Source organism: Prionailurus viverrinus, chromosome D1 (genome assembly GCF_022837055.1).
Source record: "Prionailurus viverrinus isolate Anna chromosome D1, UM_Priviv_1.0, whole genome shotgun sequence".
NCBI lineage: Eukaryota > Metazoa > Chordata > Mammalia > Carnivora > Felidae > Prionailurus > Prionailurus viverrinus.
The window spans coordinates 1,447,464-1,474,429 of NC_062570.1; the positions used below are offsets into that span (position 1 = coordinate 1,447,464).

A 26,966-nucleotide genomic window follows, 5' to 3' on the forward strand; every position below is an offset into this window, starting at 1 on the left:
AGCTCAGGAAAATATCTTGCCTATTGTCTTGGGTGTCTACCCTCCAGGGGCTGTCCCTTTCTAGGGTGATGGTGCTTATATCCGAAGAGCATGATTCATGATCGTGTTTTTTTTTTTTTTTATCTGAACATCAAGAATATTCTTAAAAATTTAATGTAAAGCTGATCGGGTCTACATCAGAATTTCCCTTTCCTTCAACTTTTCAACTTGGGTAATGTAATCGTGATTAATTTTCAAGAAATGGTTTCTGTGTTGGGAAAGAGGAAGAATAAAGAACTGTTCACCTCTGTGTGTTTCCTGAGAAGTAGCTGAAAAGCCTAGTAACACATCATATGTAGAGACATTTGGAAGCAGTGACCTTTTCTTTTAAAAAGACTGTATTTGGGGGCACCTGGGGGGCTCAGTCGGTTAAGCGTCCAACTTCGGCTCAGGTCATGATCTCGCAGTTCGTGAGTTCGAGCCCCGCATCGGGCTCTGGGCTGACAGCTCAGAGCCTGGAGCCTGTTTCAGATTCTGTGTCTCCCTCTCTCTCTCTGACCCTTCCTCGCTCATGCTCTGTCTCTCTCTGTCTCAAAAATAAATAAACGTTAAAAAAAAAAAGACTGTATTTTAAACTCAAATATAAGCAGGTTAGGTAGAAGTAGATGAATGGAAATAAAGGACAGACACCGCTTTGGTCTAAATGTGGGCATTGTTATCTAGAAGATATTACAAGAGCTATTTCATTTCTTGAGTCGTAAAACCCAGTCACCACTGCTTTTCAGATGGATTTGCTGTTCCTGGGGTGGGGCTTGCTTGGGAAGGAAGCAGGTGGTGGAAAGGAAGGTCCGCAGAGGGGAGGACGGAGCACGTACTGATTCCCCTGTGGCCCGGCTTGTGCTGGATGGAGGCTGTGGATTTCAGAAGGAAAGACACGCTCACAGAAACCAGTCCGTAAAAACCCATTAAATTGGAATGGAAATACCTTCTACCTTCTTGGCTTTAAGAAAAATCTCCTCGGTTCCTCGTCTGCAAGTACACAGGGCAAGAAGACGGACTGAGATATGCCGTGGGGAATGATGTCAGACCCTCCCCATGCAGCCACTCACCTCTGCACACAAACAGCACTTTGTATCTTTCTTTCCTTTTCTCAGCCAAACGCAGTGTTTTTCACATAGTACGTCTGCAATACCTTATTTTTACCCAGTTAACCTATTAATACAGACAGCCCTAAAATTCTTGTAGAGTAGAATTAGGATTTTCTCTCGCTACAGACAAATTAACTCTACATGATAGGAGTCTAAGTTCATGAGTGTGCAGGAATCACCCATCAGCCCACCTGCCATTTAAGCCCCACCGAGGCAGACAGAGCTGGAAGAAGTGTGGGGGTGCCCTGAGCCAGTCCCGTCCACCTGTGGCTGATGGAGCCACAGGGTCAGCTCTACCACAGTGGCATGGAACAGACCTCAGCTGGAGAATGAGGGACGTGGGGCTCTGAGAAAGTCAGTGGGACTTAGAGTATCATTGTTGTGGACCACCGTTTTGGCATCTGTAGAAACAGGGTGGACGTAACCTGACTCGCAGGGAGGTTGTTTTAGGCTTAGAACAAGTCTCTTACCAGACAAAGCCTGTTGGCCTGACAGCTCCGTGGCAATGGTCCCAGGCACGGATGGGGCACACTCTGGGAGTCCTCGTCTTTATCTGAGTCATAATTTTATTGCTGTCAAGCATCCTGATGATGGATCTTACGATGTGGTCATGACACAATGAGAATTAATGTGGTGGTAAGTGCTGTGATTACAACTGTCGAAACACCAGAGCACAGGCCTCACACGAGCGGTGCTGGCGTGTACCGTGTCCTCCACTCACCCACCACACTGCGAAGGAATTGATGACCTGGGGCGGGAAGAGCGCTATACGTTTGTCCGTAAGTCATTCGTGGCTTTGTCAAGCTTCTTAAAGCGTGTGTATGGTCAGGCAAGTATAGAACTGCTCCTTAAAGAAAGGAGAAACCTTTCTAGGGATATGCCAGGCCCTAAAAGTGTGTTATTTCCCATGCTCAAAACAATGCCGTGGTGTAGGTTAGTATCAGAAAAATGAAGTAAGCCAGCAAACAAGTGATAAGTGATTACTCAGAATCCTAACCACTGCAACTTACATTTTCATCAACGAGCCTTTCGGCTTGAACCTTGGCTCTGCCCTCAATGCCTTTCTCTCACCTTTGTACACTTTTTGTTGGTTTTTCTCATTCTCGACACCCGGGAAAGGGCCTTCAACTGACCTCTGTATTTGTGTTGTCTTCTCAATGCTCTGACCATCCTGTGAATCCGGGCTTTTCCTTTGGTCTGTGTCCACCTGCTCCATCACCTGACCTTCTGGTGCCGGAAGGCGGAGGGAGGCCAGTGGTGTATCCTCCAGCCTGAGAAGTCACTGTAATGCCGAAAAACAAGGCACGCCACTGCGTGCCATTCACGTGGAGTTTTATTCAGGGTAACTTACTGACAAGGCAGCTGGGTGGATGACCCAGGTGGTAGGTACTGTGCGGCCCTACCCCACAGCTATTCTCCCCTCCCCCGTCTCTCCCATTCTCTGCTCCTTATCCCCAGCTCTTAGGAAGCGAGGGGCACAGTGGTGCAGTCACAGGGTAGTTCTCTAAGGTGGATGCCACCTGTGCACTGGTGGGGGGGGGGGCGAGAGATGGACTCAGTGTGGCCTGCACCCTTATGTGGGGGTTGTACGGATGCCATCCAGATAGAACCTGGCTATGATTCATCTTGTCCTGTAACCAAGCCTGAGAAATGTAGGACGCTCCCCACTTAGACATGGTCCAGTTCTTGGAAAAACTGGTTACCTATCAATTTTCAACATCCAGCAACCTCTGATTCCAAGACTGTAGATATACACATAACCCTAAATGAGCTGTGTCATGATACCAGCTACAATAATGTGCAACTTCTTCTTTCATTGGAAAGTCTTGATGTTATTACAAGTTGGGGTTATCATCCTGGGTCAAAGGTGAGGACAATGAGAAGTCCACTTCCTTTCTCATGCTTTTAAATAGCCTTTGTTGCAGAGTGGGAACATAGTTTATTGCTGAATTTTCACCCATTGTATTTCCTTCCTGGTATTTAGGTAAGAACTTTAGATAACAAGTTTCTGACCTGATAAAGACTATCAGCTAAGGAGGCAAAATGTCAAGCAGGGGTTAGACAAGTTTCAGAATTGTGGCTTCAGTGCCTCTTGTAAATATTCAGAGGCATGATTATACATGGTGACCTATAATAAGCACTATTATTAATACTTGTTGGATACGCAAAATAATGTTACTGTATTTTCAATCTGGATTCTGGTTCATTGTTGGGTTGGGTCACTAGTATCGTGCACTTTTTTGGTAGAAAGGAACTTGTTAGTGAGGCAAGTAACAGTGATGAAAAACTCTGGGCTTAGGAGGGTGTGGGAAGGAACAGACAGTTTTCATTTATTTGATATTTTCTATGTGACAGGTCTCTGCTGGGTGATGTAGACTTGTCCGTCTTCAGGAAAACCCTGCATTATGTTTCTTTTGTCACAGATAGGAAATGAAGATTCAGAAAGGCCAGATCATTTGCTTAACATCACAGAGAGTTGAGTAGAGTAGATCTGGCTTTCGCTGCAATTTCTTGGCCAGAATGCTGCCTCTTCAACACGCATAGAAGAGGTCTAGAAAAAAAAAAACTACTATTTTCCCTTATCATGGTAAATTCTAAATTCTAAATTCTCCCAAGGCTTCCAACTGGAAAAGTTAGATTTGGAGCTAAAATCGAACCAAAACACTAAGAAGCAAATACTCTATTTTTCAAAGTGCATCTGAGCTCATAGAAGAAGGGAAATCTTCAAACCTTCCTCCTAAATCACTCCATGCTGAGATTCTGTGGCTCTGTTGATTTGCTCCAGTAAAGCAATTGTGTCTGATACAATAGCCTCAGGGCATGCCACCTGCTTGGTTAAGTTTATAGAAGTCTGCCATCACCCACCATGATCCATCCACTTTGTGCCGGGGCCAGAGGGAGAAATCGAATGGAGTTCCAATAGGGACCACTCTCCTTGTTGTTTTGAAGCCTTTGATGTTATTACCTGTCTATGCAATCCTCCAGGATGTGGTACTGTTTTTTTGGTGTTTCTAAGTTATCATCTTGCCAGAGAATTTAGGGAGGAGCAGTTTCAGAGGCTTTCATTTGATCCTTCCCACATAAGGTTCTAACTCCACAAGTAAGCAAACCAAGAGGAAAGTTTGACCAAGAAAATGGCCACAGGATGTGTCCATGGACCCACTGGACCCACGATGAGCTTGAGTCAGAACTTTGTTCATTAAACTTTCATAAGGCTTCTTTAGTTTTTTTTTTAAGTTTTTAATTTAAATTCCAGTTAGTTAACACAGTATACTCTTAGTTTCAGGTGTATCATAAGGCTCCTTTCTAAACTAGAAGATCAAGTTGCTATTTTGTGACCTCTTTGTCATTGTCAGTTCAGATCTAGTATCCAGTTGTTTTTGAAAAATCTGGATGTTTCTCTTTCCCCAGAGCACAGTTACCTTGGTCAATGGACACAAGTCCTTTTGTGGGATAATTTACTACACACACACACACACACACACACAGGCACACAGGCTGCTTATTGTGGGCTGAATTTTGCCTCCAAAATTTATATGTTGAAGTCCTAGCCCCTCCATGCCTCAGGATGGGACTGAATTTGGACATAGGGTCTCTAAAGAGCCAATTGAGTTAGAATGGGATCATTAGGGTGGCCCTAATCCAATATAACTGGGGTCTGTATTTAGAAGAGAAGATTAGGACACCAGTGCATACAAAGGAGAGACCACAGGAAAAAACAGGGAGAAGATGGTCATCTGCAAGCCAAGGAGAGAAGCCTCAGAAGAACCCAACCCTGTCAACACCTTGATCTCAAAATTATAGCCTCCAGGACACCTGGATGGCTCAGTCACATGAGCATCTGACTTTGGCTCAGGTCATGATCTCTTGGTTTGTGAGCTTGAGCCCCACATCAGGCTCTCTGCTGTATGGGCAGAGCCCGCTCCAGATCCTCTGTCCTCCTCTCTGTCTGCCCCTTCCCCACTCACGCTCTGTCTCTCAAAAATAAACAGAACCAACCAACAAAAAAAATCAGCCTCCAGAACCATGAGAAAGTAAACTTCTGTTGTTTAAACCATACAAATACATAAGTATGAAGAAGGATCCTTCTTCAAGGAGACCTAGACTCCTCTGCAATCAATGAGCTTGAGTTTGTAAATCTTTTTAGATTTGGAGATTGAGAAGGATTTTTCTGTTGCAGTAACTGATACCGGCAGTTTTTTCATTTTTAAAATATCAGTTCAGCAGCACCTTTACCGTGTACTCATCTACTTACTGCTAGAAACACATGATCTGTGGAAATGAAGGCCTTCTAGTCCTAGTCTAGTCTCCATGTTAGTGAGAGTTGCTTTGGTCTACCTTGCCTTTGATGGTTAGGTGGGACACCTGCCCTTCACATCCTGAATTCACAGCATCCCTATGATGCTAGAGAGCCCAATTCCAAGCCATACCTCATACTGTCACCCCAGCCCACAGAGAGCAACCGTCATTGTGTATCTCAGACTCCAGTACATCCCCTCACTAGTGCATTCTGTACAGCCTCAATGAATGGAGAGCCATCTGGACCAGAAAGGAGCTGGGGGTGGGTCCCCCGATCTCATGTAATAAATCCATTCAAGATTCCCATCTCCTTGTGCCTTCTGGCTCATTCCCTAACACCGTGCTACAAAAAGGGCTGGCATCTCTACCTCATACACGGTAGGACATCATTGCATTCAAGATTAGAGACTTTATATCAGCTGAGTGTTGGACAAAGTCCCAGTTTCCTTGCCAGAAAACTGACTCTTGAGCCCAGAATGAGTGCACCATGTTAATAAATTCTTCTCAGTCCAGGCTTACATCCTCCCACCCTGGTCCAATGCCTTTAAAGTCCATTCTCATGCATGTTCCCCTAGTTCCTGATGGCACTCAAGGGCCATATCCTCTAATGCCTTTGGTTTGTAAGCAATTTCCTGCCATAGCTAGAATTTGAACTATACTGAGACCTGACCCTAGTTATTTGCTTGGGAACTAGTGAAGGAAGGAATTTGAGAGGAGGATGAACATTATCTTGTGAGGTACTGACTCGGGTAAGGGCTTTGTTGATTCCCTATGCAAGGGGACGTTGCCTTCCTCTGGCAAAGCGACTGCTGCCCATGTGGAACTTTCAGGAGAATTTAGGTGTTCCATATTTTCAGATTGGTAACCCCATTATTCCAGCTAGGAAGTGCCCAAATTTGCAATGAGATCTGGGGTTGATTTTCAGCACAGCCTGCAATAGATGAGAATTTCCTTAAATGTCATTAATGTCTTTTGACTTTCACAGTGGCTCTTCAGTTGACATTTAGCTGCCCCGAACTAATTACTTTCTTTGTATCAAATTCCAAGGGTGGTTAACCAACCCGCTCCCCACTTCCTATAACCACCACTCCTGCCATGTCATTCAGGGGTTATGGCCAACTGATTACCCATTACTCATGATTCACCTTTATTCCTTCACAATCAACCACAGATGACACTACATACCAAGGTTATCACTGCCCCACTTCTAGTACAAATGGACTTAATGTGGTATTTTCAGAAAGCAGAACTTGAAAAAAATTTTAAAAATAAGTGACTATTAAGGCATGTGATGTGGAGGGAGGGCTGGATTGAGGGTTGGGGAGAGCAAAACAGGGAAAGCGGAAGAGACAATACAAAGATGAATTGTCAGCCAGGCAGAGATGAGAAATATCTTGCTCAGAATGGCACCAGGGACCCACTTGGAACCCATCTTAGGAACATCCCACTGAGGAAAGAGGGAGATCCATTTACTCATCTGTGTCTGTCGCACTGGTACAATGATTGTTCCACGAGTGACTGCTCTTCGCACAGACTGCTTGTGTTCTGAGTGAGTTCCACAGCAGTGCTTGATGCAACACCAACAGGAAAGGCCAGGAGCCCTAGAGCAGAAATCAGAGGCCTGATGAGAACAGCTAGAGGCTTAGAAGCTGCTTTAAAACCTGGACAGAACCAGTCACTGCTGCTGTGGCTGGAACACAAGACAGGAGGCCAAGGGAGAATCTGAAGAGGGTGTTTGCACTGGGAATCTGGATGACTCCGCAATTGCACTCTTAGGTATAAAATCAACAGAAGTGCCTACATAAGAGCAGTAGTGTATGAGAGCCCCCAAATGGTCACAAATCAAAGTCCATCATCAGTGGATGAAGTGCAGGAACATGATGTTGAACACAGCAAGGGAGATACGGGAGAATATATACTGGATCTAATTTAGTTCAAAAACAGGCAGATTTAATCTCAGATGTTCCAGGTCAGCATGATGGTTGCCTCTGGGAAATGGAGAATGTACTGGACACACGGTTGGTCGTGTCTCCAGACCCCCATTAGCACCAGTGTGCCCATCCTCCTGCTTCTTCAAGGGTTGGTGGCTTGCAATTCTCAGTTGTCCCATTTCTTTGCCAAAGAGAAGCCATCTTGCCTGGGAGCTATGCACCCTCCCCACCCCCCCAAACCAGACCTCGGCTGATGACTGAGGATACAGGGGTACAAAAGCTGGTCCCTTTGCCTTGAGATGGGATTAGCTGTGATTCAAGTTTTGAATCATTAGATTGGAGCAATCTGGGACCATATTCTGTAGCTGTTTCCTCGCTCTCAAATGTTGTGTCCACTCTTCTCCTCAGAACACTCCTCTTCCAGTCTTCCTGTTTCAGGCTCTGATTCAAGTGGACTGAGCTGACACAGACTTGAGCAGCGATCAAAGGTTCTTGATTGCTGTGTACCTGGTGATGTTCTATTTCTTGATCGGGGTGAGAGTTACATGGAATTGCTAACTTTGTGATAACTCATGGATAGGAACACTTAGGATTTGTGCGTTTATCTGTATTTACATTATATATACTTCAATATCAACATGTTTATTAGAAAGAAAGACACCTGGCCAAAGGAGAGGTTACACTTCTTTCCAAATTCTTGAGCTGAGAACTGCCTGCCCCAGAATCATGAGTACCTCGAAATATTCCCAAGCCTCTTCTACGTACCAGAAAGTCCACCAATACCATGAACACCCATGAGCTCATCGTAAAACTTGCAGGGCTCAGATACTACTTGTGGGACTCCTACTTACATGAACACCCTCCCAAATTAGGCATGATAAACCACATAAAGAATAACTAGATTATGCCGCTTGAACAAAATCTAGAATCTTAGGAGTTTAGAACAATCAAAGCTTTTTAAGCAAAATCTACTGAGGTTTGGGGTGATTGCTTTGAGTGGTGAGAATTCAGGCTTCTTCCATGTCATGGATGCTCTGGCTGTGCTTTCGCAATCACCACAGCAAGAGGGTACCACTGGAGAAATGTGCACCTACAATTGTGTTTCCATCTGGAGGTGATATTTGATGTGGAAAATGTTGGGGTTCACAACTGATGGCCAAGAACAAAATCTTGAGACATCTTTGGTGCAAAGGGTGGTTTTATTAAAACATGGGGACAGGGCCCAGGGGCAGGAGGAGCTTCCCTGGGATTGTGAGGAGAGACTGATTATATTGGGGGAGGGCAGTAAAGGCAAGGGGACGTTTCCAAAGGGACTTTCACATGCTAAAGTCTCACAGGATACTGGAGGCTTAGATATTGTCAAGCTACGGTTGTTTTTACTCTAGCCAAGCTTTATCATGAAGACAGTTGGGACTTCCTGGAGGAGTGTCTTACTCTGCCTGACCCAACTATTGGTCAATGGGCTGCAGGTTATAAGGAAATTTAATTTTTAATTTCATTTTATTTTTAATGTTTATTTATTTTTGAGACAGAGAGAGACAGAGCATGAACAGGGAGGGTCAGAGAGAGAGGGAGTCACAGAATCCGAAGCAGGCTCCAGGCTCCGAGCTGTTGGCACAGAGCCCGACGCGGGGCTCGAACTCACAGACCGTGAGATCATGACCTGAGCCGAAGTCGGACGCTTAACCGACTGAGCCACCCAGGCGCCCCAAGGAAATTTAATTTTATCTTCAATTCTTTTTGCCTTTGTTCTCCACATCATTATGGGTCCCTTCTGGGCACAATCTGCTGGCCAGGACTAGTTAGATGGCGCTGCCCGTCCCTCCTCCGTGGCTACCAGGAGTGGGACCTTAGGAAAGCAGAGGCTTCCCTCAGGCTCAGAGGGTGAGGGACATGCCCTTAAACAACTCTACCAGGCTGTCAATGCTTTTGCCTAAAACCAATTTTGGAATCTTGACATGGGACACGGGAAATCGGTTTTAACCTCTTACGTATGATGTAACTTCCATGAAAACGGGAGAATATTCCACCTTCCTGTGCACCCTCACTTCCCACATGAATAGTTTGCCTATTCCCACTTCAAACTTGAAAACTAGTCTCTGTAAGCATGGCTTTATCACCAGGAAGTAACAAGGTAATGACTTAAATGTACTAGAAAGTTTATAAAACAGTAGAGATACGCATGGCTTATTCCAAACATAAAACACTTTATTTTCTGTAACAAAAGTTGTTCTTTGCATATGAGGATGTTCTAGCGGCTGCTTAGATGTTAGGGGACTGCTTTTCCTCTGGCAAAGGCTTGTATCTCTGGTCTCTGTTCTTGAAGAGCTGCACTCCAAGATCAGGGTGAGAGTCTTCTACTTTGGAAAAGAGCCTCTTTGCAGAAATGGCCCATTTGAATCTATAACCCATGAACTTGACTGTCTTAGTTCTCAGTTGTGGAACTAAATTACAGCAGTACATAATACATTGCATTCTAAAGCATAAAAAGGCATGTAGAATGAGATATAAATAAGATTATACCTAACAGCTCTGTATTTCTTTTAAACAAATGGCTCTCCAGGAAGACACTTTCCTTAGGCTCTTGAAATATATTTTTCTGCTGTAACAGTGGGTCAATAATTTCTGCAGTTGAACCAGCTATTAGCTTTCTTGAGAGACAGAACTCTCTTAGTTTTAGGATCAAATTCATATTGCCTTGTTCCATGAAAGAAATAGAAAAATCCTAGAAAGAGAAGAAAAGAGACTTACTATGTTATACAAATGGTTTCTAGGCTTGACTTGAATTCTTGAAAAATCCTGTCATTTGTGAGAATATTTTTGGCGTCTGCCATCCCCCAAATAACAATACTGATGTTATTCTATCACAACAACATAGAGGAAATATATTCGTATATTCACTTACCATCTTTCTGGAAAACAGCATCAACCTTACTTCCAATTCCAGGAAAGTCATCTGCTATCATTTTGGGATAACCTGCATCCATGGATTGTTTATATTCATCATACCTGGTCAAAAAATAATTGGAGGCATCAGAATGCATCAAATGTGTAGACTTTGCAAAGTCATCACAGGGAATTTGGCAGCAGGAATGTTTTAAGAACTTTTAACTGCAGAGATGTTGTGTGGCATGGGGGAGGGTGACATGGGATGCTGGATGGAAAAGATTTATAAGGTCCCTCTGAACGCCAACCACTAATTCTAATTCTCCGGGAAGTACCACACGACATCCCATTAAGGCAAACTGCAATCAAAGATACATTTCTACTGGCGGAAGGGCCCTGTGAAGATAAATGCCCTCCTTCTTAGGTGTCCTTTTTCAAATGTAGCCCCACGTGTTCCCTGGATTCCCAGTATGGGTGTTGCACAAGGATCTCTTAAGCCTTGGATACTTGCTACAGCCATTCACAGAAACGGCAGCTAGTCAAGGCAGTATGAGACTCCCGTGGGCACGGTTCAATCTAGAATGTTCCCTCTGTGTAGAAAGAGCTGGTGCACTACCACTTTCTGTCCTCGGTCTTTACCTCCAGTACTTGTTACCGACAAAGAAGTACGTTTTCCCAGTTTCTTCCTCAGACACAGCAGCATCGATGCTCGTCACAGTTCTGGGGAAGCCGAAGGATTTGTGGATGTTCCTGGGGTATCCATACAGCATATCCTGCCCCCGGACAGCCCAGTACTTATCGCCTGCCAATCAAAAAACAGAGATGAAAATACTTATCCAGGGCGCCAGAAGACGGTAGGCTGATTTCCAGCTAAGTTCTCAGCCACACATGCCAGAGCAGTGTCTCACCTGTATGTTAGAACCATCGGGGGAGGTTTTTCAAGATGCCTAAGCTAATTTTGTAACCAAGGTATATTAGATCAGTATGTTTTTTAAATATCTGCATCTGCAGCAAGCTTGGAAATGGCCCCAGCGTTCATCGCGCCACCTCCGTGACACCAGGCTCGCTTCTGCGGTTTCCCCTCGACTCTGAAAGTTCCCGCCAATGGCTTCCCAAAGGCCAGAGTGTTGTAATGACTCACAGTCTGTAATGACTTGCAGCCTTTGTCAGCAAAAACAATTGCATCTGGCTAGAATACAGTTCCAAACACTCATTTATGCTGTGTCCAGATCTATATATTTAGACTTAAAAAGCCCATGTCACATAACACTGGTCTTCCACCTTGAAGCCAGGATTATTCTCATTGCACAGATATGCTCATTTACCCCTTATGAAAAAGCAGCTTGAAACTTTGTGCATCTGACATCCTACTTAAGGGGCGCCTGGGGGGCTCAGTTGGTTGAACATCGGACTCTGGATTTTGGCTCAAGTCATGATCCCAGTGTTGTGAGATCGAGCCCTGCATTGGGTCTGTGCTGAGCCTGGAGCCTGCTTAAGAATCTCTCTTCCTCTGCCCTGCTCCCCTTCTCACATACACACACCCTCTCTAAAAATTAAATAACTAAATTAAATTAATCGATTTCCTATTTAATTTCATGATCTGAGGGATAGAAAGCCGGTTTCCAAGTTTTCTGTCCACCTAAACTGCATTCGATCCTTTGCCTTGAGTGTATGACCGGGTCAAGTACTTTAATATTTGCGTATATTATTTGCAGAAATAGTGATGTTGGCCATAGTGTCTTCAAAGCCAGGAGCCCATCATTGGATTACGTTTCATTCTGAGAGAATCAAAGAAGCTTGTCACATTCAATTCATGATGATTCAGGACTTCTCATCCCTTAATGTACATGGCAGCTGAAGGACGTGGACAGACCTTGAGGATGTCAGGCTAAGCGAGAGTCTGTGGTCTTAACAGACTCCCCAGGGATGTCCACGATACCTCCCCCTCCCTTCATGTGTCTGTGCTATCCTCTCTCTAACTTTGGCCTCAGTCTCTCCTTTTCATTCCTGAGCACCTCCAGGGGAGATTTGTAAAGAGCCCCACACAGAAAACATTTTCAAAATTCCAGGTCCATAAACCAGCAGAACACGGATATCTGTAGTCACATGCTCTTTATGGAAAACAACTCAGAGCTGCACTGTATCGTTCTTAGTTACGGTGATGCGCTCCCACTGGTGTGAGAAGCGAGATCGTCGATTTCCTGAAGTGCGTGGAGAGAAAGTAGCTACAACTGTCTTCTATCTCAGCCCCGAAGCGGATGAAACATTAATCCACCGAACGGAACCATCGCGGAAACATTACCTTTGAAAAACCGGATTTCGTCTCTCTCTGCAGCTTCATAAGCTGCCTCAAGTCCATTTGGCAGGTTTGGCCAGAAAATAGAAATGAAATTCTGCTCAACGTCCGGGGAGTAGTGGCTTATGCGCATGTAGAACCTGATGGTTAAAAAGTAAAGAAATTTGAGCTAATGGGGAGCAAGCGTGGGCTGACATCTAAGGGAGTTTACTGCTGGCCAAGTGGGTCCTGGTGAATGTTGAACGTCCGTCGTCCGGGCTGGGGCCCGGGCGGCGGTGGGGAAGCCTGGCCCGTGGTGTCCACTCCTTTGCATGGTGACAGCACCACGGCAGAGTCCTGGGGCTTCCCAGGAGCGCACTGCTAAGTCCAGAGCATTGCTGCCGTCCACGCACGTCCGGCACAAACAACCTCAGGAACCTGGGCAGTCAACTGCAGTAGAGTGACTACACAACCATCCGTGTCACTTATCTTTAGTGGCTTTGGTATTAATATGATTTAAGTTACTCAAATAATGGCTGTGACTGACAACCAGCTTGCACCAATTCCGTCTGACAGCTGGCGTCAGAGCCGCGAGGAGCCTGTGGCAGAACACAGCCACGTCCATGCCCCTGCCAGCCCAGGCCCTTTCCCCCGTCACGCCTTTCCTCACAAGACCCTACGAGAGTGTGCTGTTCGCACCTCACAGAGGAGAGACAGGGGTCAGGGAGGGGAAGGGAGGTGTCTAAGGCAAAGGTCAAGTTTAAACTCAGAGCTGGCCGCTGGTCCCATTGTCCCCTTAGGCTGGTGGCTCACACCGTCGGTCCTACAGTCCGCAGGGACTGGGTGATGGAAAAGCATAGACTGTAATGCGGCCGCAGAAGGGTCCAGACTGCAGGCCATGGGGAACGATGGGCCTGGCAGTCAGGAGCCCAAGTGGTGGTCCGGCCCCACCTCTGCCTGGCGGTGAGGCCCTGGGCAAATCGACTACTATCTCCAGCCTCCCACAGCTTCCTCTTTGGTGCCACTTAAATGACAAAGGACACAGGTATAGGAGTTCCTGCAAATCCTAGACTTGCTCCTGTTCCTTGAAGAAATCCCTCAAACACTTGCTTTGCTGGGGGTGTCCTGCTCTATTCAGAGCTTTCCTTTAAAGCCAGCTGCTTCCTTAGCTTTCAGCCACACCCTATATGGTTTGCATGCAGCCTTATCTATAGGGGAGAAGAGGATGGAAAGCATTTGGGACCAACACCCTGCATTCTGGGGTGGATGTGACCACAGAGCAGTCAAACAGCACGGGCACGACTCTAGCAAGAGCGGCTGAGAAGTGAGCCCATCAAAGCACCCTTACTTTCTGTGCCAAAGCCCTGGTCCTTCCTCAGGGCTGTTCTTTCTGTGGACTGCATCGTTCAAAAAAGGACTACGTTATAAATTTACTATGGTCCTTTAGGAATCAGGATGACACAGAGAGCGGGCCTATTCCTTGGGAGGGAGCCCTGGATGTTTTGAGGCCACACACAGTACTGGGGGGTCCAGGACCCTGCTGTGAGGAGAGAAGCATGTCGTGACCCCACATATGTGCTCGAGGGAGGGCTCTCGTGAACTCTTGGGGATTTTCCCCACAACGGCTCCTGTCCTTCCCTAGGTCTCTGGGGATCGCAGGCTTTGGGGGGCATCTTTACTAGGATAGAGGGGTGACATTTAAGGGTGGCTACAAAACCCCCATCAGCATAACGGTGCTGTGGAAACCACTGGCTTCTCCTACCAAAGTGCTAACGTGAATCTCATCACGAGAGTGGCATTAACGAAGAGAGCGCGTCAGTACGACCCAGAAGCTCAGTTGCTTCTCTGTCACCACTCCGTGCGCCGAAAGGATCCTTTCCTTCTCTCTGCCTTACTTTACTGATCTGCAAAATGGGACTATATTTCCTGAATTTTCTACTTCAATGTTGTTTTGGTTTTTTTTTCTGAGCACCAAACAACAGAACGCATGTGGGGGAAAAAGGTGTCATAAGTTCATCACATTGTGCAAATGTATGTAATTGCTTGCACTTAATCAAAATTCTAATTATGCATGTAAGCGTAAGACAAATAACATGTGGGGCAGAGTATAGCGCATGGGTTCCCCTAGTCATGAGCATTGTTGTGGTTACAGACACAAAACACAAAGAGGAACTGATGTCCTACCTGTCTTTAAAGAACATCACTTCTCCCCGAATCGTGGTGATTGCGTCAAAGGTTAGCTTGCTGTCACACGGTTGTGGGGTTTGGGGGCCTGTTGGAGGGATGGGATTCTGGGAGGGTCCTAAAGGAGAAAGAGATCTGCAGTTAGTTCTGCTGGAAAGTTGCATGAACCACAAAGCCAGCTTCTTAAAGGTCCCCACTGACGGCTGCTCTAATGGCCCCTCGTCCCCAGTGTTGTTCTGTACACTCACCATATATGGCCTGGATGCCATCGATGTCATCCTGAGACAGCTGGACGTCACCACTGTAGATGTAGTTGGGGTACATCAGAGCCCCAATATCAGTCGAGTGAGAGAGTCCGAGGGAATGACCCAACTCATGAGCGGCCACGCGATACAAGTTGAAATCTAAAAGTTCCAATAGACCCTGTTTGCAATTCTTTGAAGGGTGTTCATAGTGGAAAAGTACATAACTTCTACTAATGCACCTTTTTAGTTAAGCCAACCAGTATTACAATGAACTGAGGAGGGGTGGGGGGATCAAGAGAGACAGGATTAGCTGGCTCACCCCTGAAGTCGTTGGTCCACCTTTCGTCTTCATCGAAATGGACATCTCCGCCAAGATTTGGGCCTGGTTGGAAAGCATGCGCGAGGTTCCCTCCAGGTCCATCGAAGGGAGAATTGTCATGGTGATCTGCCAGAAACAGAATTCAACAGGTGTCCCTCTTGGCTCTAACTCCGGCTAACCCAGGAGGGTCAGCTTTGCTGAGAGGGCCACAGATTTCCCACCCAGTGTGGCATAGTCCCTCCTTCAGCCTGTGAAAGCAACACTCCTCTTGAGCAAGGTCCTCCAGCAGCTGAAGGGATCTGGGGTCAAGGCAAAGGGAAGGTGAGAAGAGTTTCCTGCTACAAGAAGGGCTTACCTCCCCACACAAAGGATAGCATTATGTCCGCTTGACCCTCAGAGACCTTGGTGAAGTTCAGGGGTGAGACATCACTCCAGAGTTGAAAGCCTTTCTCAATGGCACGGTCCACCTCTGCTCTTGGCAGATCTGGTGTGTAATTTTCAATCCTTCACGTGAAATAAAACAGAGACATGTCAGACCTCCTCTGTCATGGCTCTGATGGGGAATAGAGTCCTCGCTCTGGTGCCCGTTCTGGTTACCTGTAGGTCAGGTCTGTGTGCTCCCATCGAGGGTTCCCCTCAGTGAGGACATAGGGAGCCACGTCGGGCACCCCACACCTGGCCTGCTGCATCACGTGCAAGGTCTCAGCATCTGGCCGCCCAGTCACCTTCAGCCCAAAGAATTTCTGCATTTGCTTCAGCTTCTCAACCACTGGGCTATGGTTTCTCTGCTTTACCATTTTCTTCCCGTCGTCCTTCAGATTGTAGTAGTTTTCCAGGTATTTCTGATGAAAGATAAAGGTACCGAAACCACCAGATGAGAACTTTCTCTTCTCTGAAGATTGACAATATGAAGTTTTCACAGAAGTGGAGAGCCACTTTTAAAGATTGTGCTTGGATTTCAGGGTCCTTATTATTGGTGGAAACTAATCTCAGAGTAGGAATCTCCCGACCTCTCAATAGCATGAAGTCAGAATTACAATTGGCTCCTTTAGTTCCCTCCAACTGGAAAAGGGAAAAGAATCTGTTCTGGGGAGAGGACCCTTCCCACCACAAGTTTCTCTTTGTAAGAAACCCACCCTTTATTTATTAGTAAATAAAGCTCATTTCTTAAGCCCCTCTATGCTACTCCTGCTTCTCTATAAAGCCATGGGAAAATGCAGATAAAGGCTCTTCGTTTCTGGCATGTGAAATTCAGCATTTACCTGGATCATCTCCACATCTTTCTCTTGTGTGTCTGAGGTCACTGCTGGGAAACCGTGGGACCCCACGTCCCAGAGCAGCAGCAGCAGCAGCAGCAGAGGAAGGCTGGCCATGCTGACCTTGGCTTTTCTTCTCTGGTGATGGCCTCTGATGCTCTCCACCTGCCTGCTGTTGAAGTACCTCAACTAGGAAAAGCTCCCTCTTTATATAGTCTGTGTTTCCAGAAAGCTGGAGGCTGGCTGGCTCATATTGCGTAACATCCTCTTTGATTAGTGATGAATACCTCCGGCAATTATCAGAAACGGTGACGCCACACAGATTATTTGGATCCACTCAGTGTCGCAACCTTATGATTAATATCAAACAGTCCGTGTGTGTGAAGGAGACACATTGGTTTTCTCCAGTTCCTGTCTGTCCTTTTTGAACAGGGCCTTGTCAGAGATCGTAGAGTAAGTATTCCGTGATCATGATCATTCCGTGATCAAAGGCTTTGCTACCTTTTGCCTTTGCCAAACTGTCTAGTATACTATTTCCATAGCCCATGGTCTCCGTCTTTACGTGGGCCCAGGATTTGAGAACCTTGGCTCAGAAGCCCTCGTCCACAGGTCTGGTGAGATAACCCCCACCCTGTGCAGACACTGCCCATTGGCATCATGGGAGAAATATGACCCTTCTCTGAAACCTGTCACAATGTACCAGAGGAGGCAGGGGCTGGCCAAAGACCAAGTCTTATTGTCTTATTTTGAGTCTTCTGGGGCAGAGAGAGAGAAAGAAGTGGGGTTCACCTGATGGATCAGGGGCGTGGGTCTCAAGCTCATCACCTGCTAGACTCAAACTCATGAACCGTGAGATCATGCCCTCAGCCAAGGTCCGACACTTAACGGACTGAGCCACCTGTGGCCCCTCTGCTGTCTTATTTTTAATCATCCTTGTTCCCATTGATGCGAGCACATGCTCGTTAGGGCTGGGCTGCAATTATTCTCTCATGTATGCATTCGTTCACGTATCTTTGCATTCATTCATCCACATGATCGTATTCAGCATCTTCTGGGCACTAGTTCCCATGGGAGGGAGTTAATTAGTAAACAGACATCGTATGAGATATCTTAAGGTGGCTTTAACCGAGGTCCATACAACGCTGCTCAGATTAGATTTACCAGGAAGTGCCAGGATGCACGACCTGGACCAGGAGCTGGTCCAACCCTAAATTTCCTAACGTTCACTAGCCCTCCTATCTCTATCACAGTTTTTGCCAAATCTTATGCCACCTGGAGTATTACTTTCGTATTTTTCCTTAAGTTACAGTTTGCCTCATTATAGGCTATCATGTCTGTAAAAACCATCGTTTAATGGTTATTAGTTTTGTATGCATATTGAAATAAATACATGGCTATGTCATGAAAATGTTCATTTGTGTGTCCATGTGGGAATACGTGTCTTGGGGGCTACCCTTCTGGCCCTTGGTGAGAAAAGCTGATCTAAGTCCATGGATTCCTCTGCTCACACCCCAGCCTCCTTCCTCCAAAGTGTTTAATGAGATACGAAGCTGAGAAACACCTGTGTCCTCTTTTCCCCTCCAGCACCTGAGGGTGCCCCTGCCTTTCCCACCCTGGCAGGACAGCTTTCTCTGGACTTTTCTCACCGTACCAACTTCTGTTTTCCTCGCCACGCTAAGAACAGCACCTTGTGCATAAATATTGCTTCAATATCTTTTGGACTGACGTGAAAGGGCTCATTTTCTCCCTAATTACCTAGCCACAACTTCCTCATAAGTGGACTAGTATGTGAGTTCAAGACCGTGAGAGGACTTGGAAGAAGTTCTCACCAAGGTCAAAGCCGCTCCTTCTCATGGGCATCAGATGAAGGGCGGGGCTGAGACCAAAGAATACCAACGGTTGAACTGACTTCAGTACAGGCAAGGAAAATACTGGAAGAAGCTTTTATGTCAGAGGCTATGTGCACAAAGTCAAGGGATAGCACATCCCCCCTGACTCCTAGGGAATCTGGTCAGTGTGAAGAGGATGCACCCCACCCTCCGGGCCAGTGAGAAGCAAGGGTCACGAGGTTAACTCGAGAGCATGTGACCTTCTGGGATTGGGCAAGGCATTACAAAGATATCACCCAGGACGAGTCTCATGAAATATTCGATGTGGCGAGAGCTTACGTACCCTATGGTCTACAGGTTTTCCCACTTTTGTAAATGACAGTATCCTTTAAACAAAATCCCTTTTGGGAAATCTGAGGGACACAGAGCCTCACCTGCCTCACTCCCACCTGGTCCCCTGTCTCCTCTCCACTAGCAAAGCCCTGGCGTCTGTGCCACAGGGAGGATCCAGTGGAACGAAGTTCAAAAACCACGGGTCTAGCCCAGCACTCTGGTCTTCCCCACAAGACCCTGGGCAGCAGGGAGGTTGCCCATAGGCCCGCGGTCATGACTCTGAAGGGACAGGGGTGGGGGGAGGACCTGGTCGGAGGAAGCACGTAGAGCTGGGACTCAACCTTCTGCTCCTGGTCTGGGTGCAGAGCTCCCAATGTAAAAGCCGTGTTTTTCCCTCCAACTTCAGGAATACTGATGTGGATCGGACACTGGTCACTTAAAATAGCTTTTTGTTACATCTCTTCCCAAAATAACGAGTTTTAAATTAAGTTTCAGTTCAGCAGACAGCTTCAAAGACTCATGGTGTCCTGAATCTTGAAATTTCCAGTTAGGTATTCACAGCAGAACACATGAGCTCCTTGGCTAGTGCCGGCATGTGAGAGAATTGAAAGTGGAGAGGAAAACCTACAAATTGGGACAAGAAAGCTGGGGATTAAATCCTACCCAAAGCCTAGCAATGCTGAAACTTTGTATAGTTTCCAAGAAGCTCAAGACATGTTAGAATTCTAGTGCTTTTCATGTCTGAATGTTTTTTTTTTTTCCCCCCCTCTGGGAGCTTCTTTTTCCCCCATAATCCCCTTTCGGATGTAGTTTTGTGGAAATGATTCCTCCATCGTGTATCCCCCGGGGGGAATGGCAGATTTAAGAGGGCTTTGGAGAGTGTGACCACATCAGCTGACTCCCGACTATTTACAAATAGGCAAATTATTTCCAAGGTTTTCTTGGTCACTTCATGCTGCTCTGTGCCAGGACTCAAGCATGTTTGTGTCTTTGCATATGAAGTTGAGTCTTGGAATATCCCTCTTGCTTCATATTTTTTATGCTTGGAAATTCAGCCTCTTTCATTTTATAATTAAATTTGAGTCTCATTTTTTTTTCTAGTTTTTTGCTCCTACAGGTCTTGAAGTGACCTTTAGCCAGAGGTTGAATGTTTTAATAATTTTTGTTTTGGGAGTGACATGAGGGAAAGCTTTGCCCCGATCCGTATCTTCTCCCTCCCCGTGGCCACACGGTGGCTTCACGGACAATCACTTTGTGTGTGCGAGACATCTGACAGACACGTTGCACCTGTTGGGTCCTTCAGACGTCATGGTTTCCTTCCGGGTAGAAATGATGGATGCATCAACCTGGAGGCACTTACTGTCACGAGTCTGTGCAACTCCAGTCCACCAACCTCCACGGTGCTCTGTCGCCGGATAGGTCACGCACGCTCTGGGTACGGAGACTTGGCCTCCCTAACGGAGAAATGCTGTGAGACACCAGGCCGGTTCTGTTACTTGTGTCATGTCTATGATAACGTCTCCATGCCACCACCCAATCCCTCAGGCCTGAGAAAATCTTAATGGATCCCCACAGACCTCTCCATATGCTTGACGCTGGGATGCATTTCTTTGTTCTCATAGGAAATTATTGTTGAAAAGCCAGTGATGTGGCACCATTCCTCTTTGCTGAAGCTGATGTTATGGTTCCCCTCCATGGTTTGGGGAAAGGAAACTAGGGATGTTCCCAGGCCATACAGCTTTCGAAAGGGGAGAATGTGTACAGATATGGTGACTAGGGCATAAAGGTGTTTAGAGAAATAGTTTCCAAAGAGAAGAGCCAGAAGCCCTTAGAAGCCTCTATCCTACAAGCTACACAACAGAGCATTGGGGTGCTTTCTTCCCTGTCCTTGGAGATCAGCCCGAGATCACAGAGCCCCTCAAATCCCCCGGAGTCCTCTGCCCTCTGCCAAGGTTGCAAAAGCAAGCCTACATCGTCATTTATACCGCAGGGTTAGCACAGTCTCCATATAAAAGGGGACCAGTGTGTTTTGCATATTTTTTATATATGTGTAGATATATATTGATCTTCATGACTCGGTATCTATAAATATGCAAACCTGTGTAACTTTATATACACAGATATACTTAGCACAGTGCCTGCAAAAGAATATATACATACAATTCTATAGACAATAGATGTCATAGGATAATATATTGGGATGTAAAATTGCATTTTTTGTCTCATAGTTTGCCCTGACCTTGCCAAGAGCTCTGTATGCCCTAGTTCACAGGTGTCTTCAGGACTGCAATCAAAAGCGACTTGATCGAAGGCAAGATCTCTTTCCAACTGTGGAAAAACCTGAGAACACTTGGGGGAGGTTATGACAGGCATCTTTGGCGAAGAGGGGAAAGGAACCAGTTTTGAGGGAGGCGTGAGACAGAACAGCAGTTTCCTTAAACGGGAAAAGGGAACGTTTGGTCAGTTCCACCAGGCGTAAAGACCCACGCTTGGCTTCCAGCACCCTGGAAGCTGCTGGGGTGGGGGTGGGTGGCCACAGGGAGGCTGGATGCTTCCACACTTTGGAGATGGAAACACACATCACCTCCTCCGAGGCACCAGTATGTGGCTGTCCGTTTCCAAGATCAAAGTGCATTTCGACACCGGCGTTTGCTCACACAATAGTGGCTTCCTACTGTAGGAAGCGTGGATGGTCACCTTGTATTTGGGGAGGGTATGGATAAGAGAACTTTCTTTCAGGTCCCCTCCAAAAGGTGTGGTAGAAAAAGCACAGCATTTTGACTCAAATGACATGGGTTTGAATCACAGTTGAGCAATCTTGGATGTTATCATCTGCAAAAAGAAATTATAATGCCTAGCCCTTTTTTTTTTCTTTTTACGATGTGATTGAACAGGCAGGTACTTTGTAAATTGAATGACTGCATATGGTAATTATCATTACCTCCTGACCTTTGAGAGTATCTGCACCATCAGGTACTACCTAGTGATACGAGTTAACCAGGGTTCAAAGACCTGAAACCCATTTTCTGGGTCTGCAGTTAGTATTTTCTTGAAATACGAAGATAGATTTGCCTTTAGAATATTAACCAAAATGTATGCGTGCATTACAAACTCGATTTACTCCCACCGACTGATATTCCAGGCGGCTTGATCGCAAACGTAGACTTATAATAGATGTACACAGACACAGAACACAGACCCGGCGGCAGCATTGTGATGTGAAGGAAATCTAATCTCCACGTAAGGCAGATTTGAATTCAAAACTCAATTTCGTAGCTTTTTAGGCCTTAGGCATATTAACCTTTCTGATACCTCATCGTCTCGCATATAAAATGCAAACAACAACATTATGATGTTCCGTGACGGTTTTAGGGATACGTGAATCCCCAAATGCAAATATACATCATGCTTACTGTGTAATAGCTTCCCATTGAGCATTCATTGCTCCGAGAGGGAGAAGACACCTAAAATCATCTACATTGGCCATTTTACACTGGACACGAGGAAATCGAGCCCCTACATTTTTATTTGTTTTAATTCTTGGAAGCAAAACTGTTGCAATGGTGAGTCCTGATGAGAACATGTCAATATGCCAAATAGTGATAGTAAAAAACTATCTACAAATTAATTATGATTCTTGAAGAAATTGCTATTATGCAGTGATGTACAGCAAGTCAACGTCAACATAATTTTTGGCTACCTGCACATAAACTAACACAGTGAGTTACCTCCTTTACTATTTTGGGAGCTCGCCCGAGAAGCAGCCATACTCTAAGGTGTAATGTCATCGTCACCTTCACTGACACTGGCTAGATGTGATTCGAATAGTAGATGGCAAGGCAGCAAATTCGTTAGTTGCATAAATCATGGCCAGGAAGCCATGTGTCATTACATACTCACCTTTAGTTATATCTCGGGAAAGTGAAACAGTTTCCTCTTAATCATGCTAAGGAGTTTTTATTAATAAATGCAGTTATGTTACGAATCAGCTGTTGTTCTGTGACCTGACACTTTTCAGGACCGTATCCCAGGGCGGGATTTCCCCCAAAGCAGCTTTTTTTCTACTGACCAATATGGAGCGAATGATGGGTGTGGATCTTGAAGCAGCTCTTGGTGAGTCTGGAAGGCCCAGTACTTATCACCCGATTCTATGCCCCTGTTTTAATCTACTTCAGAAAGGCTTAGGAAATATACTGTGTGCAGGAGGTGATGCTTGCTGAAGTTAATAATTCAATGTATTGTTCATAGCCTGATGACTTCTCAAATGAATTTACTGCTGAATTATTCACTGACAGAATTAATTAATATGTTTTGAGGAGTGTTTTCTCTGTTGTCACCCTTATTAGTTGAAATGCAATGTTTTCAGCTATGTAATAGCAAGTTAAATTCCTAATACTCTTCCCTTTACAGTATAACTCAGGGAAAAAAATCTTTTCTTCGCTACAGTCCAACCAATTCTTTGTGATTGCCCAAAATGGATAAAGGTATGTCACTCCCCATATCTTTACACCACCGCACATGCTGTTCCCTTATCCTCCATGCTTGGCCTGCTAGACTCCGATTGGCTGAAGAACATCTAGGATCAAGCATTGCTTCCTTCCCAAACTCCATTCATCCATTCATTCATTCAATAAAAGCTTAATAAGCAATTGTTAAGAGGCAGGCATGGTGCTGGGCACTGAGGACAGTCCAACGTAGGACATGTGTGAGGATAGTTACTGCACACTGTGGATTACTGGGTACACATAAGAGGAAGACTGAACACAGCCAGAAGGCAAGGTGGGCAGGTCAAAGAATGTGTTCCAGAGAAGGCAATCCCTGAGCTGGATCTTCAGGAGCAAGTCAGCTGGGAATATGACATCTTTGTTTTCATGGGGAACCATTTCATTGGAAAGAATGACTGACTTAATTAAGAGGAAGTTTATTTTAACGAACCTCAGGGATCTCGTGAAATGCACTAATGAGAAGAGATTTGAAGGGATAGGTTGAGCAGGTAGATCCCTCCCAGCCCTCAAGTTCTCCATGTCCCCTGTCCTGTTATCGTCCTGAGAACACCCCACTCCTGCTGACACCCAGGAGGGCAGAGCATCAAAGTGCTGCGGTTGCTCCCTTTAGACATTTTCATAGTTTGAATGTGAATCACAGGCTGGAAGGGCTTCTGGCAACAGAGTTATTTACTGTTTTTCCCTTATTTCCAGTAAGGAAACATGGGTCGTAAAATATGCCTTTCCTGGTAGACTTTAGATGACAAGAAGTAACCAACAACTTCAGACACCTTTACTTTCCATCCCAAGACCCTAAAACTTTGCCCTCAGAGAGCCCACAGCTGGAGTTTCAGTAGTGGAACCAGCTGCTTCTTCTCCCCTCAAGGGATGTTGGCTTCACCTTGACCAGACATTTTCCTCTGCCTTGCTGGGTCCCCACCACCAATTCCACACGTTCTCCGTGGTTTGTGCCCACTCCCGCTTACGTCTAAGCCAAGAATCGTTTTGTTGGGAGGTTAATTCGAGTCGATCTACAATAAGAGGCTTGGGGACTCTCATGGAGTACAATCTCGGGACAGCCTTCCTGAGGAATGGGAGGGTTCAGCCTCTCTGTCTCTGTCTCTCCCTCTCGTTCTTAGCCTGAGCCTGAATGTTTGCTGCTTTTCCTTTTTCCATAGACCTGCTTTGCTCCAAGGATGATGCTCCCCTGTGAATCAGCCTGTGTAGGACTTTGAGCTACCATGGTCCTAATCCTGGTTCACCCCGAGATGACCTTGTAGACCCTGTGCCCAATGTGGGGACAGGAGGGCTGGAGGAGCCAGAGGGAACCGGCTCACATAGATAATTCCAAGCGGTTGGGTTTGTCTGGGGTTAGCGCTGAGGGCGGGACATGGTGAGATGGCAGAAGGCCTGAAGTTCTGAAGTTCCTGGATGCCATACTAAGGGGCTGACGCAGATAGAAAGCCGAGCTGCATCCCCTTTACAGCTTTGCACACGGTGTATGTACCTTGCACCTGGACGGGAACCCTCTTCCTCTTTGCTCAGGAAGTATTTACCTTGTGAGCTTCAGCTTAGAAGCACCTCCTCTGAAAGTCTTCCCTGACCTCCCCAAGCACGGTCAGTTGCTGTGTGTCTCCCCAGCTCTGCGTGCATGCTCTGGGACGTGTCCACCGCCCACTCGGTATTCTAGTGCCCGTTCACTTTTCTGTCTCTTCTGCTGGAGGATAAGCAGGAACCTTGTCTGAATGCATATTCCTCCCTCGCCCAGGGCCTGGCCATCTTAGACATTCAGTAAATATCTGCTTGAGGAACCAATAAATCACTGAACGAACGACACAGAGAGAAGTCAAGTCAGGGTCGTACCCCTTTTCTGGCCTGAGGGCCAAGTCTGGCTTCACTTCCGGGGTGGACCGGCCAGAGAGTTCTTGACCCCCGGTCTGTGGGGAACACACACCCTCCCGCAGGTCTCCGGGCTCAGCTTTGGGACCCTGGACCAAAGTCCTCTGCAGACACCTCTCTCCTCTGTGTCCCTGACCCACTTCCTACAATACCGACCGAACCTCCTTTCCTCACGTAATTCTGTCTGTTGTCACCTTAATCCATTCCCTTCTTGAGTCACGTTTGCCCAGTTTTCTCCTAGACCCGCTGAGACACTCTTACCCCCATCACCTGCTCATTGTTGGATGCTCCTTCAGAGTTTACACGCTCCGGCCCCAAACTGCCCCTCTCCAGGTCAGACACACTTATGTACAGACAGTAACCCCAGGCTCTCACAAGTAGCAGGAGGAGGCAGCCTGTCATTGTAGATTACGATACACCTGCTGTATTTTACTGACGACTGTGATGCTTCAGGTCTGTCCTTGGATGAACACACACATTGCAAGCGTAACACATGCCGGAAAGTGAGCCCGCGGCGTTCCCCCACAGCCTGCTCTGCCCTCGGCCCCCACAGCGTCCCAGGTGGTGCCAACTTGGTGGCCTCTCCTCCAACTGCTTAGTCGTCCTGACCCTTCTCTTGTTCTCACGGTTCACAGCCTGTCCGTCACTAATCCTGTGGGCTCTCTGTTCACGTAAAGCCAAATACGTGCCTTCACTCCCACGCTGCCCAGGCGGGAGCCCCCTCCCCAAGCTCTGGTCCCCTGCCCTTGGTCCCCTCCAATCACATCCAGCACAGCCTGAGGACACTCTTCTGACCCCCCCCCCACCCCCATGCCCTGCCGGTTCATTCAGAGTTAGAGCCAGGTTTACCCCTCCGCCCCCTCGTGAGGTGCTCCAGCCCTGGCCTTACCTCTGACCGTGTCTTCTAGTCCCCCCTCCAGTCCCGGCTGGAAGTGGTTCTGTAACCCAACCATCCTCCGTCCTCAGTTCTCTCCTGGGTGAGTCACGGGTTCAAATAGCAGGTGCCCTTGTCACACAAAGGACCATTTATTCTCAGCAAACAAGGAGAGGTACGGAATGACTCCCCGGATGTGACTCTCCGAGCAGGAGCACGGGGGTCCTCTGTCGCTCAGGGTTAGGGGCGTATGCGGAGAGGGGTTCGCCGTGCATGTACAGGTGGGCTGGTCGTGCACACGCACGTAGGACACGAGCCTGGACACGCACCGTGCATGAATGAGCTTCCTCCTCGGGCACAGGCACCAACAGCGGAGCCAGGAGGTCACCGTGCGACATGCTGTGGTCAGCCCAGCACGTGCAGTCCTGGCCCCTGCAGCCCTCCCTGGTTTTCGCCTCAGAAAGATGAGGTTAACGTTCCTGCGACAAAGCGGGGGCGGCAGGGGCAGTCCCTCTGGTGACGGCCTCCATCTCATGAACCCAGTGGGGTCTGGTTTCCAACCTGCAAAAGCCACTTGAGAACGCATGTGAGGGCAGTCTTCACTTCTGGGACAGCTCTGCGAGTTTTAGCACCGATGGACTGTCTCTGCTGTGGCTGGGCTACCTCCTGGCCACATAGAGACGGCTCGTTTTTGCATTCGCGGCTGAGGGTTCACTTTCCTGCGTCCCCAAAGCTTCCAGAAGCTTCCACAAGCAGCGTGCTGGGGGCAGAGAGGGGGAGCAGGGCAGCACAGGTCACGGGCAGCGGCTGGGGGCCTACGGTGACTCCCTGTGTCCTGAAAGCCGGGTCTCGTCTTTCTACTTCGGGGGGAACAGCTCGCGTTGGCCACGCGCATTATGTTGCCAGCCCTACAGTCCTACCGCCTGCAGCGCTCTGTGTTTGCAATTCCCTTCCCTCCGTGGTTTTTCTTCCCCCCCCCCCCCCCCCCCCGAGCGCACTTCTCCTAAGGTCTGATACAGTGTGTT

General features: G+C 46.9%; 1 protein-coding gene across 1 annotated transcript; it reads right to left on the reverse strand.

Moving 5' to 3' along the window:
* Positions 1-9,594: 9,594 nt before the first annotated feature.
* LOC125176694 (interstitial collagenase-like) lies at positions 9,595-16,686 on the reverse strand. The gene is made up of 10 exons (XM_047878486.1): positions 16,529-16,686; positions 15,864-16,108; positions 15,622-15,770; positions 15,267-15,392; positions 14,951-15,106; positions 14,703-14,820; positions 12,546-12,679; positions 10,883-11,045; positions 10,263-10,366; positions 9,595-10,082 (listed from the first exon to the last, which is right to left on the reverse strand). Exons 1-10 carry the CDS (start codon positions 16,637-16,639, stop codon positions 9,973-9,975), a joined length of 1,416 nt encoding a protein of 471 aa, XP_047734442.1. The 5' UTR covers positions 16,640-16,686; the 3' UTR covers positions 9,595-9,972.
* Positions 16,687-26,966: the final 10,280 nt, after the last annotated feature.

Bases quoted from the DNA above. Each gene is read 5' to 3' on its own strand.
- LOC125176694 (XM_047878486.1), bottom strand. From the start codon at position 16,639: ATGGCCAGCCTTCCTCTGCTGCTGCTGCTGCTGCTGCTCTGGGACGTG. The intron at 14,821-14,950 runs GTGAGTGTACAG...TTTCTCCTTTAG, and splicing joins TGGCATCCAGGCCATATATG to GACCCTCCCAGAATCCCATC. The intron at 11,046-12,545 runs GTAATGTTTCCG...TTTGATTGGCAG, and splicing joins CGAAATCCGGTTTTTCAAAG to GCGATAAGTACTGGGCTGTC.